Source organism: Pyrgilauda ruficollis, unplaced genomic scaffold (assembly GCF_017590135.1).
Source record: "Pyrgilauda ruficollis isolate IOZ18807 unplaced genomic scaffold, ASM1759013v1 scaffold62, whole genome shotgun sequence".
Lineage (NCBI taxonomy): Eukaryota > Metazoa > Chordata > Aves > Passeriformes > Passeridae > Pyrgilauda > Pyrgilauda ruficollis.
The window spans coordinates 1,801,665-1,823,445 of NW_024527933.1; the positions used below are offsets into that span (position 1 = coordinate 1,801,665).

Here is a 21,781-nt window from a genome sequence, read left to right on the forward strand (position 1 = left end):
TTTCCATGTTTGCTGGGATTAATCCTGGGGGCTGCTTGGTGCCTCAGAACTCTCTGACCGTGAGGCACCAAGGTTGGCACTGAGCTCTAAAATCACTCCCATGTCACTTCCATCTTCTCTTGTCCTGCAGAAATCTGACAATATCCTTTGCATGAGGAAGCAGATGGAGACACAGTATACCTTTCCCCCACGTGGTTTTGCTGTGAAAGTCAAGCCATGCCACGTGGGGAAGGGAAATCTTCCTGACACTGGGATTTGTACACACCTCCAGCCTACACGTGGCTGATTATCTGTACAAATGTTCCCTTTTAAATGCATGCATTTGAAGTATCTTACTGATCTCAGTGATATACTGGATTGTTAATTCTGAATAGAAACAGAGATAACAAATAAGATTAAAGATTTTTTTTTTAAATTAGTGACTGCAATTTGATATTTAAGAGCACCATTTTCATGTGGTATTTTTAAATAACTGGTCTTCAGGAGCCTTTTTTGCAGTCTGGCTCACTAAAAATCAATAGAACTTAAATGTCACAAGTCACCTGTGAAAACAAGACACGCTCCTTGTCATTTAAAGAGATAATTAGGTCTCACAATACACAGTTCAGAAGAAGAAATGTTTACAGGTGGCCTGTCTAGACAGCCCCACTGAGTATTTCCATGTACTGCTCCCTGCAGTTTGAATTTATATCCAGTTATTACTGGACACAGTGTGAGCTTCTTGTGCTTCTTAGAAAGTTTGGAGGATTAAAAAAAAGTCAAATACTCACACAGCCAAAATTAAAAATTGCATCATCTCTGAATATCTTCTTTCCACATCTTAAATGTTCTGGATCTAGATATTCCTAAGAGAGAGGGAAAACAGTAATTTTAAAGTTCTTGGATGTGCTGCTTTTGGGCAACTCCTCAATACAAATAAAAATGTGTGCAACTGTACTTTGTATCAAATTCTCTTCTCAGTTTTACTGGGAACCAAGGTGAATTGTGCCAGGAGCTGTGAGCAGGAAAATTGGCCTTTCATCTGCCACTTTCCTGGAGGCAAGGCAAGATTTTTAACTGTCAAATTCAGTCATCAAATGCAAAGTAACATTTGTTTTAATCCACCTAAGTTACAGATGTTGATTCAGTTGACTGTGTCTTAAAGCAGAAATAATAAAGGCACACATATAACTGAAGATTTTTTTTTTTTTTAAACAAGAAAGCAGAGCATAAAATCAGCATCAGTTACTGTCAGGAATGGAAATGCAGGAATTCAAAAAAAGAGTACAAAAGGAAAAGCTAAGGAATGAAGTTTCTTTCACAGAGAGCTTACAAAGTGGCTGCATATATTTATGTTCTGATAAGACTTGAGTTTAATGACAAGACAGTGCTTTTCATCTTTGTTTTTCCAGTCAGTCCAATTCTTTTGACTTCAAATGGCTTTGCACTGTTCTGTGTTATTCTCTCATCCAAGCTTAAAAATCATATTTGAGCATTACTCTTCTGTAATAACACTGCTATAAAATACATGCCAAATAATTTTTCATGATAACCATTAATGAGTGTTCAGTCAAAAAGAATTAATAAATATGAGGTGAGGATTTTTCTTCTTTTCAATGGGATTTGATCTGGATTTTTGATTTAAAAACTGTCCAAGTGAATTAACAGCCACTGATGAGGAGATCTTCAGCAAAATCATCCATTGTGTTCAGAAACTCCTGACAGGATGTACAGGCTGTATTTGAAGGCCACCACTCAATCCAAGTGCTGGAGTCCAAAGGATACTGGAATCTAAGAAGACAACAGAAAATTATCATTTTCTGCTAAAATTTGGGAAGGAAAATGTCAAGCAGAAAAAATATTACAATATGGAAATGCTGGCTCTGTGTTCACAATCCTGCTTTGAGTGAGCACATCTGATACCACACTGTGTGACTGCTGGTTGAATACTTTCAAAATTAAATCAGTTCTGTGCCTCACAAGAATTATTACATACAAACACTTTAATATTAAATCTCAGCACATCCTGGTGGTAAATGACTTACTTGAAGCTGTAACCAATGCTTATCTTTAAGGCTTCTTTTCCCATGATCAAATACTGCTCTCCTGGGTTCAATTCAACTTCTGTGCAAGTCTTCTTTTTAACAAAGGTTATTTCACTATTTTTTTGAGCAAAAGCCTGCCCTGAAGTAAAAAAAAGAACCAAAAAACAATCAAGAATGGGACAATTACACAGAAAGAATTGCCAGTAATTCAAATATTAGATAGAAAACACTAAAATATTCTACAGTACTGCACAGCCAGGGGATCTCTTTGCCACTGTTCTATAACAGGGAAATTTAATTATAAAAAACATGTCACTTGTAAAAGATTTTTCAATTAAATCTGAATGGTAAATAAGCCTTGTGCACATTAAACAATTATATTATAGTAATGTTAAGGAAATATGGGATGCTTAAACTCAGAGGACAAAGGAGTGAACATCAGCTTCAGTTCCTATGAACAACAGGTAAGACAGTGAGTGCCCAAGAGCATTCCAACTCCTTTCTCCCAGGAGCAGAAACACGGAACTCACCCCTTTTATAGAGGTCCAGAAGATTTGCAGAGTACTTCACAAAAAACCCCTCCTCACTGCGAGATAAGATGTTCACCTTATAAACTGCAGAACGACACAAAGCAGAACCTGGTTATTCCTTGCTCCTACCATGCATCCTGAGTGTCTTAGAGATGCTCACAGGGAGAATTCTGTGTCCCTTTGCAACCCTGATTTCTGGGAATGCAGTGGTTATAGGGGCAGAAAGCACTGGAAGTCCTTCCCACACCAAATCTGAGGGAAGCTGGGGGTAGAACTCACCTTTCTCTATGTTATGCCACTGGCAGCCACACTGAATTTCTAACCACTACAGCTCTAATTCGAACAAGATGTTGTGCAGCAGCAGCAGCAGAGCAAACAGGCAATTGAGAGCAGGGAAAGAGCAGTGAGAGCCCCATTACCATAAGCAGTGTCCCCCTGGCAGGCAGCCTCTCTCCTGCTCTCAGCAGTCACCGACCGGCCGAGTCTCTCCTGGACTTTGCCACACTCAGCTAGAGGAGAAGGGGAAAGGCAGAGGTAAGAGAATGCCAGCACATGTTCCCACAGAAAACATGCATTTCCATCATCCTGAATTGGAAAATTAATGAGCAACACCATAAGCAGGGGATTGCATGCTGGAACAGTGAATATTTAAAATACAAAATAACGCCCTCGAACACCAGACTTAATCCAGTCAGACTTCCATGATCACACTGCACACAGCTTTAAATTTCTTTTTAATGTAAAATTTGGAGGGAAAACAGCTGTGTTCTTATGAGGACTTTTTTTCTTATGTTCAGCGTGGCTTTGTTCAAAGCACTACACTGCATTTTCCCACAAAGTAAAATGAAAAAGCATCTTCAGATAAAGCTTACCTTCCATGCATTTGCATTCATCCCCTTCACACAATCTCACCAGTTTTTCATTTCCATAGGGGTTATAAAGTATGGTGCATCTTTTGTCTAGAAGATGCAGAAAGAAATAAAAAATACATGTAGAAAATCAAAGTCTAAGACGTCAACAGTGAAACTTGGTGAGGCAAAAGTCACCTGAGCTTCAAATAAAATGGAGTAACAAATCTGTTAAAGACAGGAAAATGTAATTCTTTGGGAGGAATACAGAGCTAAAAGGCAAACAAGGATGTGAAGAGCTGGAACACATACCTGGTGCATGATATTCATACACAGTGAAGGTGGCAGGGTTCAGCATTCCAACCCGGAAAAGCTCACCGATCCTGAAGCCAACACACAGGAACTTGTGAGCTGGCACCTGTTTGAGAGACACATGAATTAAGGAGCTCTAAAGGAGGCAAAATGATTCCAAAGAGTAAAAGCAGTGCTTACAGTCAGGGAAGGGGGAACATACAGAGTCTATCTGCAGGACAACATGCCCATCTTTTATCTCATAATCTGCTATCAGCTGATCAACTCCACTGGCAAGCTGCAGGGCACAGAAACAGATGAAGAACAGTAAATATTACAGCTCTGTCATATACAGCCAGTAAGATAAAAACCATTCTTGAATACTTGCAGTAGATAAATCCTCAGGATTGGCCTCCACTCCACTGACCAGCCCTATGTCCATGACAGCATGAGCAGAGCCCGACCGGGGCTCCCTGGCACTGGGCCTGTACCTGAATTAGATTAGAGCCACTATTAGTTAATTACAACTGAAATTAAACAGACCTGTTTGAATGTGATCCCAGAAAAACCTGAGGAAAATTCTGCCAACATTTAGGCCCCAGAAAACTCACAATGAAGCAAAATGGTCCAGATGAATCCATTCAGATTTCTGCCAATACCACTCATGAAGAAGCTTCTAATGCTTATGTTCCAGGAGAGCCCAAATATAACCTGAACACTCCTTCCCACAGAGATCATGACCCCTGGCTCTAATTCAGTTCACACATGTACACAACAGTGAAGAAACAGACAGAGAAGATCAGGAGAGCTGATGGAATTATCAATAAAAACCCCTCACTCACTCACTTTGCACAAGCCTCCAGGCGCCCCAGGGGTTCCCCCTCTCCTTTTATGCGACCTGTTTGTGGCAAGTGGAGACAAAGAATTTCAGAAATGTCCAAAAGCAGCAGCCCAAAACTCTCACAAAGCATTTTCACAGTTGGAAGGTAATTCTTTACATTGTTTTGGTGGCTGTTTTTATAGGAATTCATTATCTAGCCACAAACAAATGGCATTTACCTCCTAGGTAATTCAGGTGAAATGACAGCTTTAAGGTTTAATGCAGTTTAATGTGTGTTTGTATTGTTTGAACTCAGAATTTGGTTCTGTGCCCTGTTGTAATTGGACTAGAACCCTCAGTACTTTGTAGAACTGTAACCTCTCCCACTCCCCATCCTATTTCTTTCTTCTCACTCCCCCACCTGTAAAAAGTCTTCCACAAATGACTAAAAATGAACCTAACAGAAATAAATATTAATTCTATTCACAAAAAGGCAGTAATTTCAAACAGGGCTAAAAAAGCTTTTAGCAATTTCTTTTCTAGTTTTGCATTTAGAAAGTGGCAGAATTTATTTATTTCTTAATTAAAAAAAACTACTCATAAAAAACCCAGGATTTTTTCCCCCTCCCTCCCTTGCACTGATCTGAGTAGCAACATTAAAAATTATATTAACCCTTTACCATCATCTTTCTTAGGAACAATCTTCAGTTCAAAGTTACAGGAGTCTTCAGAAGTACCAATGGTGTTATACACTGTCCTCACCTGCACACACACAAATAAATCAGACAAAACAGAAGCAGCATTAAAGAATCCTCAAAACTGGAATAAAACTGTAAAAACTTACACTGGGAAGAACAGAAACAAGTCTTGCTTATTGGTAATATAAAAATACCAGCAAAGCAGGGCCAATAAATTATCAGCATAGAAAGAAATGGGGAGTTCTTGAACAAAAGCACAGCATATTAAGAAAAGAGAAATTCCACCTAAAAAACCTGGTGGCATTACTTACATTTACTGTAGCTATGCCAGTGCTGCTGCCAGTGCTTACATACAGATCATCTTGCAAAGGTGCCTAAAGAATTGGTGAGGAACAAAAAGATGCACATTAATAATAAAGATTAGCAACAATTCAGGTCAGCTGATCTGCTTGTCTTGCTTACATTTCTAACAGATTCTGCAGAAATATTAAATTTAAATTAATATTCAAATATATTAAATTTACCAAGATGCTAAGAATTCTGGTTTCCCTTTTTAAAGCAATATAATTCACTCACTGTCACAGTTCTTCCCACGAAATTGTCTTCTGTCAGTTTAAATAAGTTCAGGGCTCCACCATTCTTGTAGGACACTTTAACATCCATGTCCAAACGCAGCCGTTTGACAAGAAGGGAATATTCAGTCAGGGCCTCAAGGGCATTAACAGTGTCCTGTCAGAAACCAGTCAAAAAGAATTAACTCCAGAGATTCTATTTATAAAATGTCAGTTTATTTTAATGAAAAGAAGTCAGATTTCCTAGAGACCAAGAATATCATGCCAATGGAGCCATGTGATGCTAATCCCATTCACAGGACTCTGATGTTGGCAGTGTGGTCATTTAATTGAATTATCCCCTTCAAATGCTGATATCACAGAGTCATGGAATGGTTTGGGTTGGAAGGGACCTTAAAGCCTCTCTCATTCCAGGGTCACCTCCCAACAGACCAGTTGCTCCAAGCTCTATCCAGCCTGGCCTGGAATGTCCAGGGATGGAAAAACATGATTCAGATTTTGGTACTTGAAGAATGAGGACAAAATATGTAAAAGCACACCTGAGTTGAATAAAATCCTCCCCCATATCTCTGTTCTTCAGAGAGCCATTTGATGATGGGCTTGGCATAGTTTCCATCCCCTCTTAGCAAAGCAGTGAGCAAGGCATAGGCTGTGGTTTCAACCATTTGTGCAGTGACAGAGCTGGGCGTTGGCTGGTCTTCTGCTTTGAAAGCATCTTTCCAAAACCTGTAGATGGGGGGGTCACCTGCAGGAGGAGAAAAGGGTTCAGGTGCAAGCCCAGCATCAGCTCTGCTACACCAGGTGAGGCACTGCCCACCCAGGGCCAGGAGATGGGCAGGAGCTCACTCTGCACCTATCAGGCATGGAAACCCACCTCTCCTACACTAAAACCCTGATGTTTGCAAAGGGCTGAGTACGGATGTGGTACCTGTGACAAAGCCTCTCTCTTTGGGGCTCTGGGGATGGAGCAGTACCTGTGACAAAGCCCCTCTGCAGGGCACTGGGGATGGAGCAGTACCTGTGACAAAGCCCCTCTGCAGGGCACTGGGGATGGAGCAGTACCTGTGACAAAGCCCCTCTGCAGGGCACTGGGGATGGAGCAGTACCTGTGACAAAGCCCCTCTGCAGGGCTCTGGGGATGGAGCAGTACCTGTGACAAAGCCCCTCTTTGGGGCTCTGGGGATGGAGCAGTACCTGTGACAAAGGCCTCTCTCTTCAGGGCAGAGAAGGTGGCCCGTGCCGCGCTGTGGTTGGGGTCCAGCAGGGCCAGCGCGTAGGCAGTGATGGCCATCGTGAAGGGGCTCTGGGCCAGCTGCACATTCTGCACCAAATAATGCCCTGCTCTGCTCCTGGCATCGTGGATTTTCTGAAAATATGGACAGCTTACAGCTCACAGCCATCACACTGACCCTAAAGAAACACAGCTTCTCTGGCAGGACTACACAGATAGAGAATGTCTTCTACAATAGCTTATAATGAATCCAGAAGTTCTTTGTTGTTCTTTTGCTGGCTTTGAAAGACAAAGACTAACAAAGCAAATAAATCTGTCAAACTGAAAAAAACTCTTGACTTTAAAAAAAAAAAAAAGTTAAAGAAAAGGGAAGAAATGAGAAGCCCAGAACATGCCCGCTGGCAGAAATAAAAACAATCTTTACCTGAGTAGGACATATTTTCATTGACTTGTCAATTCCAATAATAGAAAATGCTGTGAGATACAAAGATTTTTCTTTAGCTTCTCGAGGTAATGTACCCTACAAAAACCAAATATTAAAAATAATGAAATATAAATAAAAATTCATTTAAATAAATAGAACTTCTCAGTGTTAAGTTGTGGAAACAAATAGAAATTCCTGTAAAAACTATCAGTTTAGTTAAACCTAAAAATACATTGACTCTTTGGAAGGTAATAGCTTATTTGTAAAAAAGAAAACAAGACATATGAAGTTATTAATAAGCCAGGACTATTAGATTATGAAATGAACCTAAACATTCTTTTTCTGAATATTAAGAAGTGGCAAGCAGCTACTTTTTGTGAGAAAACAGAAAGGTCTGCAAGACTGTGCTGGGCTTTAAATGAATTTGGAATAAAGAGAAAAATTTTTCTTGAACGGGTGTTTTGATGAAATACAGCCTAAAACATGAAACACTTTATCTCCTGGTGCCTTCAGCTTTTACTGCCTAAGCACAGAAAAGGTTTGGGTTTCATACCTGCAGCTTCACTGGTTGGTAGTTTGAGAATTCATTGAATGACCCATCTGACATCTGACAGTTGTCAATCAGCCACAGAAGGGAATCACAAATAGACATTTGATCAAGAACAATGTATTGATTCACTTGTCCAAGAATCCTTAAAGCAAAAGCTGTCAACCTGCCAAGGGAAGCAAAGAGATCCTGCTCGTTTAGAGTGGCAGGTACTGCAGAGGGCACACACAAATTTACACTGCTTAGGATTCTGTATCCTACACACTCCCATGGTTCAAAGGGATAATAATGAAGGTTAATTTTAAATTGACTTAACAAATAGGCAGTAACTACTGAAATCATTTTAAACCAGGATCAATTCCCATGTTCCAGGGTAAGAACTCATTACATCCCAAAGCCATCTTGGTTGGTGTGGTGTGAATTGTGGACACAAAGAAAAGGTTTGGCAAGGGAAAGCAAGGAATCCAAAGGTATTATTCAGAGTTGTAAGCACTGCTTAAATCTACCGTCACACTCTTGTCTGCTGCTTACTGAAAATATGAAATAAGACTTTTTCCAGCCCAAACCCCTTTCAGCTCACCATGTGCTAGCCTGCCCATTCTTCCACATGCTGTAGGAGCAGTCAGCATTCCTGAAGGACGAGATGCTCACAATTCCTGAGGGATACATCAGGCACAAGGAAAGTTATGAGAATCATATTTGCAGATGTATCACCCTTCTCTCTCAGCAAAAGACATCTACAACCCTGAAGCAAGAGAAGCAGCAGATTTTTCTACCTTCTTTCATCTTCCTCCTCATCTGAGTCCTGGAGCTCAGGGTCTCTGGACCCAGTAAATGCCAATTATCCGACTCCTCCAGGTAGCGGAACACGTAGAACACTGGGGCAATGCTCATCAGCTCGGCCTCTGCACTGCCCCTGGGCAGGCTGCTCAGCATCTGCAGGCCCTTGGGGCTCAGCACTGTGGCAATCACTTCACCCAGAAGATGTCCTGTGCAAGGAAAAGCCCCAAAACTGATTGAAACAACAGGTCGTGAAAGCGAATCCAAGGGCAGAATCCATGAGCAGCCATTCCTTGGGAAGTGTTTAAATTTCTACACTAAAGGGGACATGCAAAGCCTTCTCTCAAAAGAAAAATAATAAATCAGATGAATTTAATACAAAATAGGAGGAAAGGTACATATGCAGTGCACTAAAAGTTTCTATTTACCTTTTACACTGACGCTTCTGTCAATTTGTGTTTTAGGGACCAGATTTAGTGGGACTTTGTATCGAAATTCTTGTCGTCTCTTGATTGAACCTGAAATTGAAGATGTATGTTTATCTATAAAATACTGCACAATCTAAACCAACAGATGATTGAGCTGTAATTGACAGATTGAAAGTTACAGCTGGGAATTCAGCAACCAAAACTTGAAAACCAGAAATATTCCCAAATGCACAGGCAATCAACATCAAGCTTTAAAAAGGAGCAGGTGAAAACTCTTTATCTTTCTTTTGTTACCAAAAAATCTGATCTGGACCTAACTTTGTGGCTTCTTTGGTTAAATGAGAACATATTCTGTTCTCACTAATAAAGCTGAGGAAAGCTTACAATCATATCACACTAAAAGATACATCTGAAGATTCCCCTAAGAAATTAATCCAAGTTCCCTTAAGCCAAGCAGGAAATCCTTGGGAAAGGCCATATTTACAATATCTCAGGAAGGAGAAACTCCAAGTTTTTCACATTATGAAAAATTTGATTATCAAGAATCAAGACCAGGAAAAAATAACACAAAGGCACATCATCAATTTTCTTACCATAAACACCCTGTGGATCCAGAGTGAAACCTGCATGGAGTTCTTTCTTAATGCCTTCTGGCTGGGATTATCATGAGGAAAGAGGCAGAAAATGGAAATGTTTTTGTTTAATCAAATATATCAGCTGAAACAACAGGTTAAACACACAGTATTTTTGCCTTCTTTTTCTGTAGTTGAGTTTGACCTAACTGTTGTACACAATTCTTGAGAAATTTTAACAAAATATTAAGGTTAAACCTTAGGAAAGGAAAAAATCGTGTTTCAGTGAAAATCCAAACCAAACAACTTAGGATCAAGTACTCTCCTTTGCTTATAGTTCTAATCTATTTTTTAATACATGTAATCTTTCAGTTCTTATAATCAAGGTTTAAAAACGAGTGTACTCAAATACTCAGCCATTCCTTTTTCCACTGCACACACGTCAGTGAATTCAAGAACATTGTGTGATATTAAAATAGAGCAAAATTTCTATATTGACTCAACTGAATCCAATCTGAAATTCAAAAATGCTAAAAAACATGGAGATTTTTTTCCTTACCACGACACGTAAAGTTTTAACTACAATTTCACTGTTCCTGGGGGTGAGCAATGTAAAATTGACAGTGTGAAGACCCAGTTCCAGCGGGAGGATCCGGAATGTAACCGCTGAGGAAGAACCAGCATCCAGATTCTTCATTTTACAGCTCTGCATCCTCGACCCTGCACTGCCAGAATCTCCAAAGGTACAGATTCCATTTCCAGCTGCTATTTGAACACAGAACTGAAAGGTGGAGAGATTTTAATGTTTCATTTCCATGGCAGGTATGACACCAGAGAAATATCAAATCCTGTACTGAGCATTCTGTTACTGTAATGCTATTTCTCTGTTTCTGGCTTAAGGACTGAAGAAATCCCATCCAAAGATCTTTTTATCCTGGATACTCCCAGGAAAAATGCTTTTTCAGTTTATTATGTCAGTCCTTCCACAGGACTCATTAACACAAATTACCTTAATTGCAGAGGCTTTATGGTTATAAACGGATCCTTTTAACTCGATTTGCTCCCCTCGTACCACGGAATAAGGAACATAAATGCTCAGGAAGATATCCTTCACAACCTGGATTTCCAAAGGTGCAGCAACACAAATACCTGAGAGAATTAAAAACATGAAAGCAGAGTGTCTCATCCACCCTTCTGATAAACAAGTTTGAAAAGGTCTTGACATACTTTAGTGGTGATTTATGATTTTTCAGTACGTATTTTGAATAGTCCAAGCTTTTTAGAAGCTCCCAGGTTTTTGCTTCCTGATCCAAGCTGCTCTCACCACTCCTCACACCCCAGCTGACATGCCAGGTTCTTTGGGTTTCTTCTTCCCAAAGAAATTCTCTGCTTGGAATACCAAATCTCTTGGAAAATCTCAAGTCCCTGAGCTCCAGGTAGCAAGACAATGTAAAGTTGTCCAGGGAAGAGTTACTCAATATTTTTTCTTCTTCTTACTCTCTATGAGCCACTGTCACACACAAGACAGGCTTTGTTTTCCCAGCTACTGACACTCACAACATGACATGAAGTGATTTACCTTCCCTAAAATACATATTTTTGTTTTCTTTCCCTGTCTATCAACCAGAAAATGAACATTTTAGAACATGAGTGTCAAACTCATTGAGAGGGTCTACAAAGCTTCCTGATTCTTCAGCTCCAAACTAGCTGGGTTGCTACCTTTATCTGAATATATACCTACCTTTATCTGAAATGCCAACACCTTGTACTTCCCAGGTGGTCAGTGAATCAGGCAAGGTGACAGACAGAGTCTTGGCCCTGTGTTAAAAGTATTTTTACATTTATGCATTACCAATCACCATCTGTTAACAGCACAGCTCTTCACCAGCAGCACTCTAAGAGAGAAGTTCTTAGCCAGAAAACAGGAATTCTGGATTTTGGTTTGAATAAACTTGGTTTTAGCAGATTTCACAGAAGCTGGTACTTAGCAAGGTCCAAAGTGAAAGGAACAATCTGGGCACCACACAGCACATGGAGAGGAACATGGCAGGAATAGATTGTTTTGATAAGACTCCATTTCAGCACATGTCTCAGGTACAACTAAGTTACCCAGTTTACCTCAGTTTCATCACTTCCTTTCTATAAAGTTGATTTGAGAAAAGCAGTACCTTGGAGAAACTTGGTGAACTTCCCATAACCAGCTTTCAGGGAAGTAGCTCCGAACTTGTGCCTCATCCAGTTCCAAGAGAGCCTCAAAATCTGAAGAATGTAAATAAAGCAAGTAAAAAACCCTGATACAAAACAAAAGGTATCTAAATACCTTCAGTCAGAAATCTGTGTTCATCCCACCTCATCCATTTACACATGTGAATACCTGTCCAATATCCTGACAGATCACCTTGTTAACAAGCAATTTTAGGGAGATAATGGAAGACAAGGAATTTGGCACTCCCACAGATCTTTCCTGAGGTGTTACCCAGGCTGTCTTGGGCCTGGGCAAAGGATTCAAATTTGGCATTCAAGTTTACTCTTAATAATCTCTGATTGGTGTTCTGCTTGTTCTAAACGTGGGTGAACAGAACAGAGAGCTCAACACAATAAAGAACTGCTCTCCTACCCCTCTCAGGGATATATAAACAAAGCTCTGGGAGACTGGTCAAATTCTGTCTGGAAGAACCCTGACAGGTACCAGGGAGGGGTTAATGGGTTCCATCACCTCTCCACCCCACTGTTCTGCTGGAGCAGGACACCCAGAGCTCTCATACTCACGCATTCTGGCCAATATCAGGAGCTTGTTTGGCTCTTCCAGCCGCAGCTTGTTGGCAAATTCACAGCAATTTGTGAATGCAGAAATGCACTTCTGGTTCCTCCGAATCCTCTGAGCTCTCTCCCTGCAGGTCTCAGAGACTGGATAAGCTTTTACTCCAGCCATGCAGCAGTTCCGGGCTTCTGGGTCTCGGTATTTGGACACTGAAATAAAAATAAAACAATTTGCTTCCTTGAGATGAAGTTTTTATTTCCAAATGGATGTGATTTTTTTTTTCCATAATGATATACATAGAAATATTTTTAACACCTTCTTTGAATATCTTTTCTTTGAAGTCAGACCGTTTGGTTCTTAGCAATTCATTGCAAGGTTCACCTGTGCAGAAAAATAAAAAAGCACACACAACATGAAGTTTTCTTGTAACAGCATTGTACTGTTAAAAATAACTCCACAAGATCACATTCCAAATGCATGAAACTTTTTATGTTTGCTGTTTCAATTACAAAGAAGCATTTTCATTTTGATTACAGTAACTGCTCCACAAGATGCTTTCCCCCCCTCAAAAATCATCAGTATATGCATCCCCTTGAGTTCCAAGATAATAACTGAGAATGACAGTGGAACATTTCAGAAAATGCACAGTTCCATGGGGACCACAGGGATGTACCTGCTTCCTCTGAGTCATCAGCATTTGCATTAGTGAGGAAGGTGAGCCCGGCCATCCTGAACACAGCAATGTTGTTCTGTCCTCCCCCAGCCCCACAGCCAAGGTCACTCTTCTCCAGCTGCAGCATGATCTGAGGAGAAACACACGTGCCACGCTACCAGGATGCCTTCAGAACACAGCCTGGAAGGGCTCTTTGTGAAACAAAGCAGATCACAGTCTCCATGGCTCCTCCAGCAAGGAGCTCTCCACTGCAAACTGGTTTTGGCCAGGTCTGTGGAGTTCTGATGAGAGAGTTCAGATCTGCCTTTGAAACCACAATTTACATCTACTGGAACTGAAAAGATTGTAAACTAGTTCTTTTTAAAATTTTTAATTATAGATTTAAACAAACAACTGTTACTCTGCCTTGAATTGCTCTTCTGCCCATTTTCAGGCTGGCTGAGTGCATGACACATATCAGTTATTGAATGTGAAATGAAACAAAGAGCAACTTGATTTTCTTTTTTGGCTGCTACCTCACCTTTTCCATCACCTTCTTCCTTCTTCCTGTGACTCCATATATTGCCTTGTCAATAGATGACAAAGCAACAAAGGAACTGGACTGGGTTTTCATGGTGAGTGATACAACCTCTGCTGGCTTCAGTGTCTCTTTGCTTGACTGCAGCTTAATCTATAAATTGAAAACAAAGATTGATTATTTTGGAAGCACATTGTTCTGAAATCAATCCAGCTGATGGCAGACACTTACTATAATAATTTTAGTGTTAAAGAACTTGTGTAAGTCCAAGATAAAATCTGTCAATAAAACAAATGCACACCCAAAAATTTCAGTGCCTATTTTGCTACTCACATCAAGGCTATTCCCACATTTCTGTTCCACATTCAGCCAAACAGAATCAGCCACTAACTCTGCAGCTCCTTCTCCCATGACTATGTAGTAAACAATGAGACGTGCTGAAGGAACCATCTCTTGGGTTATCTGTAAAGTTAGATGATTATATTCCAAATCCTTAATTCTCTCCTGAGTTCCAAAGCTCACTGTCTTCCCTTTTGATGTGATCTATAGTTAAAAAAATGATGGAGAATAAAAAAGTAAAATTTTATATTCAGTCTATTTTTCACATGTAATAATTATTTGAATTTATATCTTCCACTAAAAAGAAGTGTTGTCTCTGCACTTTTCCTTCATCTACTTTCACCTTCTGAAATAGGTCTTGAGACCAACACTACTTGTCCTCAATCCCAGTCAATGTCAGATAAGAATTTTTTAAAAAACAGACCATATAAATATAAAATTCAAACATGAGACTGTTATTTTTCTTCCTATAATGGTGACAGATTGTATCTGAAAGGAAGCAGTTGCCTGAGCTGCACATATTCTCTGCTGAGGATAGTTCTTGATTGCTGAGGTTTTTCATCCACGACCATCCATATTAAATTACAATTCAATATTTTATGCAGAAACATCTGCTACTCACCAAATAGCTGTAGTGATGTATTTTATCAATGTAGTGACTTTGTGGATATACATTAATATTTATTACATCCCCCACTTCCAGAGTTTTGTGGTTTGAAGCCCAGTCAATATAGAGATAACTTTGACTCAGGGATGAATAAGCTTTTGCTTCATAGCTTTTACTTGCTTGGTTTTCATCTGAAAGATGTGGATCTGCAGTTTTCACCTGAAAAGATAATGAAATGTCTGAATAGTCTGAGTACAGAATTAATACCTAAGCAAACAAGCAATGACAATACTAAAATCATACTGCAATATGTTGTTCAGAGGGATTAAGAAAGATGATGAAATATCTGAATAGTCTGAGTACAGAATTATACCTAAGCAAACAAGCAATGACAATACTAAAATCATACTGCAATATGTTGTTCAGAGGGATAAATAAAAAAGAAGCCAGCCCAAGACCTTACCCTCAATGAAATAATTGCACCCTTGAAAAAATAATTTAATGGAACAATTTAACTCACTTGAAACTCCAACATTTTGCTATTTGGTGGGATATTAACAACAAACAAAGCAGTTCCATCACTGGTGCTTGTTTTCCTTCTCCCAGATTCTGAACCCTCTGATATCAACTGAGTCTCAGTCATTTCCTCACTTAAGGATTTGGCAGTGACAGTTACAGGGACATTCCCAACAAAGTCATCCATGGTGTCTTTCACCTGCACCTGTTCATCAGGACAAAGAAAGGGTGACATTTTTCAGGAAGAGTCTTCCAAGCTGCTCAGCTGCTTCTACAACAGGGAGTCAAAAAATGTGTACAAGTCAATGGAAATGAAAGTGTGTTTATCAGACACAGAGTGATACAGAGAGAAAATGACAAGGTTTGTGCATGATGGGGTTTATGTTCAATGTGCAAGCCCCCTGCTCCTGGGAACTGACCTTAATGAAGAAGGGGAGTCCAGGCTTCACAAAGAGAGGAGTGGCAATCAAACTCAGCTTGTAAGGAGAGACAGCAAACCTGACTCCAGTGAACTCCACCTCTCCACTGAGGCCACCTGACAAAACACAGCACGCCATGGAACAAATAGCCAAAAATAAGTTGAATCCCTAGCTATTTCTACAGTGAGGATGGGCTGTTCTGCCTTACAAGTTTTTTGAAGAAGAACTGAGTATTAAAGAAAGTCTGATATTAGGAAAGTCAGCCTTACAATTTTCTTTTCTAGTTCTGTTTACATTTGCAGAAGTGTTAAGAAAAATTTCAGTTAAAGAGCAACCTACCCATAGACTCCAACACTGATGCCACAATATATAAATATGAGCCATCCAATGCTTCCAGACTGTCAAAGCCTATAGAACTTGCTGCTCTCTTACTGTTAAAATTGATTTTAGCAACTCCATTTTCAATCTGAAAATGAAACAGAAATCATCACTTTATAGTCAATAATTGAGAAATAATACAAAGATCATATGTAGATTCAGTGTGTTTCTGTTCACTGTCTATTTTCAGAGGAAATCAAAGGGTGGAGATGTTTAAATAAAGAATTCTTTATTCCCTAAAATGATTTTAAATTAATCAAGGAATGGCACATATTGCAAAGTTTGTGTGCAGGCTCAGCAAGAAGTGGGGATAACACAGAGATATCTCCACTAAATGAGGGAAGGGGACAATTAGCATAGAACAGACTCCCCAGAATAAATCATTGTCATTTTGATCTGCTTGTCTCCATTTGATTTCAGTTATTCTGTAATAGATAGCACTGAAGTTATTTCATATAAATTTTAATCACACAGTTTGGCCAAGAGAGTAATTACAGCAGATTGAAATGCCATTGTCTCAGATGCTGCCTCTGAATTTCATTTCCAAGTGCATTTCTGTGCCCCTGATGACAGCCTTACACAGGAAAAGTCCACACTGGGGAGCTGTGGATGCAAATTACAACTTGAGGCCCATTCTCACCAAATTTAATGGAAAAACTTCAGTGGGATTGGATCAGTCCTGAGTTATGCATGTGAATTCTACCCAAATTTGATTTGCTGCTTCTTACCCTCGTTACATGCATTGCCTGAGGCATCATTCTTTTCTCACTTTCTTCAATTATTCCAAAACGAAGAAAAACATCAGCACTGGGAAGCTTTTTGTTGGAAAAATAGCTGAGAATAAAACAATATAAATGCTTTTAAGATTACTTTAATGGCTGCAACAAAGCATTTGTTTTTGAAGAAGAGAAATTGCCTAGGCAAGAGATGGAAAACAAATGTCTGTATTTTAAACACTTCTGTTGAAAAATAATCACTTTGAGGGAATTTTAAGAAGAGTCACTTAGATTTCTTACACAGCAGAAATTATTTTGATGAAAGAGCTTCTTGAGGAAAGCAAAGAGGAAAAGTCTGGGCTCAGAGAATCATTCCTTGGGTAAAAGAAGAGGAGACACAAAATATTCAGGATTCCAAGGCAGATTTTCTCACCTAGCTTTCACAACAATCCTGAAGTTCTCAAATTTATCAGAACTAATGAAGTTACTCTCTGGCTCGATGGTGATGGAAAAGCTTGGCATTGCTGCAAATTGAGTGGAAAAAAGGTCACTTGGGGGTGTTTTATCCATGGAGCCACAGGTGCTGAGCCACTGAAGAATCATGACCATGTCAAGGGGTTTGAGCTCTTGAAAACACTAAAAATGCAGGTTCACAGCATGGGCACACCTTACCATATTCCTTAACTTCAAATTTTGCCACAGCTGAGGTCACAAAATCCTGCTTGTACTTGGCTTTAATCTCCCAAATTCCATATCTATGAAATACCAACAATCAAACAGTTTTTAAGATGGAAATGAATTATAACAATGGTAATAATTTCTTAGAGAGGAAAATTCTGCAGCAGATTTTTGCAGGGTTCAAGGCCTGCTTTGAGCAGATTCTCTTTGATACATCATTAATTATTTGATTAATTAATTATTACTTCAAAGCACTGAAATCAGTTGTAAACCAGTTTCTCAAGCCCCTGCTATCATCCTTCTGCCCTCTCAGCAATGCTTCAGCACCCTCTCAAGACAAAAAGGAGAACTGAAGAGATTTTTTTTTAAATGCTGCTGTTTCTGGGAAATGCTGCTGTTCCTGGGAAAATGTGTTTCATTTGTATGAAACACATGATGAAATAGGAAATATGAAATCCCCACGTCTTTGTCACTGTTTATGTCTCTACAGTGGAAAGCTTTAATTGTCATTAATGTTCTTTTTTAATTGAGCATGAAAAACCTGCCAGTCTCTGCTCTTTAAGGAGAATACTCTGCCATAAGGTCCCTATTTATATCATGATTCCACCCTGTGTGAAATGCTAGAAATCTCCAAGTTTCAAGTCATGCCCACCATGCAAAACCACTCTATAACAGCCACTACAAAAAGGCATTATAATGTTAATAATTCACCAAAAAAACATTAAATAAATCTACTTAGGATTAGGAGGAATCTTGAAGTCAGGAAAAGAAAGTATTCCAGTAAAATCTTTTTCTTCCAGAATATCCACTTCTACTCCTTCAGGATCCTTGAAATGATAAGAGGACAGAATGAGCAGTTACAGAATGTTGTCAAAAGGGGAATCTTCCTCCTTCAGAGGGGATTTCAGAGGCAACCTGGCCATAACATATTTTCCTTAAGAGCTTCAAAGCATAAAAACGCAAATATTTGTAGAAAAACTCAGACTGAAATTTTGAAAAAATACTTTAGTTCCACCAAGTGAAAGCCATGTTTAAAATAGCTAAAAAAAATTACTGTAATAACAAGTCAATTGTTAAAGGCTAAAAGATATGGTAGCTACTGATTATTTTTATATCTTAAATGAAACAAACAGTATAAAACCCATATATTATTAAAGTCCCCTCAAAAATCCTTTTCTCAGACATTAAAGATATTTTTTTTTTCTATTCTGGATCACCTTCAGATCTGGGACTTGAAAACCTCTATCCAATCTACCAAAGTCAGTTTTAAAAGATGTCTGGCTACCTGCAAAAACATCTAAGAGTTTTATTAAACATTGACTGTCTACCAAAGTCAATTTTAAATCTTTTAAAAGATGTCTGGCTACTGCAAAAACATCTAAGAGTTTTATTAAACATTGACTGCAATACTGATTTCCCACCTACCTACCTTTATTTGCTATTAGAGCTACAAAATATTCTTATTAAATTCAATTACAACTCACCACAAAAGTCAGGACAGTCTCCCTCCTAGCTGGCTGCAGTTCTGCATTCAGAGAGTAAACTCTGACTTTCACTGTAAGAATTACAGCAATAAATCTCAAAATCAAAACAACCAACCAATTTACTGATATTTTTAACAAACTCCCAGGAATATCTTTCACTCTTTGTGCCACAAATTAGTCATTTAGGGTGAGGAGGGGAGGGAGAAGTGATTAGCTTTTACAATATGTCAAATAATTCAAAATATTGTTCTGCTGATAAAAAAATTGAATATCAGCTGATGGCAAAGCAACACAAGCAAAACCTTAAAGAACAATTAAATCCTAATTTCTTGGCAGAGTCAGCAGACTTTTAAAATTAAATACCAGCCAGGAGAAATAAGCATTATTTACCTGACTGATCAGGAGTATAAACTGGTTTGTCTGTATGAATAAAAAGAAACCCATTCTCATAGGAAACAGGAATTTTTTTAAATCTTGTAAAATGTGGAGAAACAGCTTCCAAATACAAATACTTGTCTGAAGTATCTGTCCTTGGTAAATCTGCTGGTTGAACCTGGGGGAGAAGAAATAAAGATTTTTAAAGATTATTAAAATATTTTTCATGTATTTTTTTTCCTACAGCATTTATTGATGCAAAAAGTATCTGAAAAGCAATTACCACCCTGTGGTTGAGTATCATTAAATAAAAATATCAACACTCACAAGGATTTATTCTTGCTTACATGGTAGGAGGATGGTTTGGAGTGTTAAGCTATGGATATTCTAAAATTTGGATTTTATTTATGCCCAGAACTAAACCAGCAAAGTTCAAAGCCCAGTAATGAGGTTACAACAGTAGAAATTGTCACATTTCCATTTATGCACATGATGAATCCTGGCCACAACAAAGCTGCTGCTGTGGTTGGTACTTTGATTTGATTCTCTCTATTTTTAAAGTTATGCAAGCATGGTAATGTTTCTAAAACAGTTTGATTCTGTGTTTAACCTCAGTGTTGTTACACTGATTTTATTCAGCGTAATTTTAATTTCAGACCAAAACTTGGGGCATTTGCCTTCCCTCCCCAGTTTAAACAACTGAAAACTCATTGAAACGTCTTTTTTTTTTTTTTTTTTTTTTTTTTTAAGACCAAAACTTGGGGCATTAGCCTTCCCTCCCCAGTTTAAACAACTAAAAACTCATTGAAACTTCTTTTTTTTTTTTTTTTTAAGACTAAATATGATAATAAAAAGAGTGTAAGAAAGGTCTGAATTCCTTACTGTTAAAGTTACAGCATCTTGGAATTTGTTGGCTGGGGTTAAGGAAATCCGAGCAGAGGAATACACAAGGAGCTTATCTGGGAAGCTTTTCAGGGCAATACTGACTGGAAATTCCTCCTCGTAACCAAAAGCTTGAACCACAATCTTCTCAGAGGCCCCAGCTCGGAAGATCTTTGGTGCTGTAAGGACATATCTGTACACGGAATATAAAACAATAACAGCTTTCTTTCTAATCTTTCAGATTTCTTGTTTCCTTTTGGAATTCAGTTACATGCACGGTGTTAAAGCAAACAGGATAATCAGGTGATTAAATCCTGATTAAAATCCTATTTGGATAGTGCCCTTTGTATTGGCTCTAGTTAAATTCTGGATTTATTTACCCAAAAGAGAGGACAATAATCAAAGAACATTTCCAGTAAATTCCGTATTTGCTTTTACTTACGTTTTCTCTTGGCTAAAAGTCGTTCCAGAAAATAGCAAAACAATAAAATATATTAAAATAGCCATTGTGTCTGGGACAAGAGCAAACCATGGAAGTTAATGAGGGTGGGTTAAACAACCTCTGCTGTGGGTGAGCAGAAATGCCAACACATTTCACTCACAGTTAATAATTAATGGCAGATCACTCTTTACTAAAACATTATTGCCCCTTCCTGAGGAAACAGAACTGCTAAATCTAGTAATTTTTGAATTTAGGATTTAAACTTTTAATATGTCCATAGCAATCCTGTGTCAGTCCTCACTTTCCTTCTGACAACTGCATAATAAAATAATTTTCAGATGCAGGAAAAAAACCAACAAACAAAAAGATAGATTCAGTTTGTCCTTAGTAAAAAAAAAAATTAAAAAATTAAATTAAAGTGAATTCGAATTTGTGTCTGAAGCAAAAAAGCATTTGAGTTATATCAAACAATGTGTTTGGACCAACATTATTTTTTTTTTGTTTTGAAATAATTTTTCCCTTATAAATTTCTTTTAGCCATTTGTATTCTAGATTATGCCAACTTTCTGACCACTTCCATCACAAATAAAACCAGCAATACGGAAACATTACGGCACAATTTATCAATATGCACCATTTTAAACAGTATTTTGCAAAAAAAATTGAAAAAATTTACATAAAACCTCCCACAACCACTGATACCAAAACCTTTGCAGGCCTGGTATCTGGGATAGCACCTCAACAAATGGGTTTATGTAAAGTTAAATAAAGTTGTGCAAGAATGCTGAAGTTTAAACAAATATTGCGGTCAACCTTTACGGGAAAAGCGTCTTCAAAATTGTTTCTGATCGATATAAAGTGAAATTACAGTAAGGTCAGCTTCTCGCCAAATGTAAGGAACCAGAAGAGCAGCAATAATTGAGTAAAAGCTTATAAAATGTAGGATGTTTAACATTATTATTAAAATGAGTGGCCAACATATGTATTATTAAATACCAGTGGGGTGGCATGTAAATGAAAAGGCAAATAGTGAAGGACACTGGGAAATGCTTTAAAAGTCTAACAGTAACCTGAAATAGTGTTTTTTTAAATCTAATTATGCTCCTTCTCTACATTTTTCAGAGACACAACCTACTGGTTTTTGAACCCTGCATTCTGCACTTAGTTACAGATGCTGAACTAACACAGTCCAAGCGTTAAAAAGAGATTTTTACATGCCTCTGTGAAAA

At 38.5% G+C, this 21,781-nt stretch overlaps 1 protein-coding gene across 1 annotated transcript; it reads right to left on the reverse strand.

The window, feature by feature from the left end:
• Nucleotides 1–1,197: 1,197 nt before the first annotated feature.
• Nucleotides 1,198–20,617, reverse strand: C5 (complement C5). Its single transcript, XM_041483931.1, has 41 exons — nt 20,553–20,617; nt 20,111–20,303; nt 19,244–19,406; nt 18,854–18,924; nt 18,105–18,196; nt 17,364–17,446; nt 17,125–17,215; nt 16,704–16,809; nt 15,937–16,063; nt 15,598–15,713; nt 15,183–15,383; nt 14,678–14,881; nt 14,050–14,259; nt 13,720–13,869; nt 13,200–13,329; nt 12,842–12,907; nt 12,535–12,735; nt 11,934–12,024; nt 11,507–11,583; nt 10,775–10,914; nt 10,325–10,546; nt 9,787–9,847; nt 9,194–9,283; nt 8,762–8,974; nt 8,566–8,641; nt 7,992–8,151; nt 7,439–7,534; nt 6,978–7,149; nt 6,323–6,528; nt 5,788–5,940; nt 5,523–5,585; nt 5,194–5,275; nt 4,540–4,591; nt 4,082–4,184; nt 3,917–3,991; nt 3,715–3,820; nt 3,427–3,513; nt 2,974–3,063; nt 2,555–2,638; nt 2,025–2,163; nt 1,198–1,770 (listed from the first exon to the last, which is right to left on the reverse strand). The coding sequence occupies exons 1-41, from the start codon at nt 20,615–20,617 to the stop codon at nt 1,641–1,643; spliced, it is 5,037 nt and encodes a 1,678-aa protein (XP_041339865.1). The 3' UTR covers nt 1,198–1,640.
• Nucleotides 20,618–21,781: the final 1,164 nt, after the last annotated feature.

What these genes read in the sequence shown, in the direction of transcription:
- C5 (XM_041483931.1), bottom strand. Translation starts at nt 20,617, where the DNA reads ATGGCTATTTTAATATATTTTATTGTTTTGCTATTTTCTGGAACGACT. An exon ending in ATTTGAAGTTAAGGAATATG is followed by an intron (nt 17,216 to 17,363) that starts GTAAGGTGTGCC and finishes CTCAATTTGCAG; the next exon opens with CAATGCCAAGCTTTTCCATC. An exon ending in GGAAGAAGGTGATGGAAAAG is followed by an intron (nt 13,330 to 13,719) that starts GTGAGGTAGCAG and finishes GTTTCTCCTCAG; the next exon opens with ATCATGCTGCAGCTGGAGAA.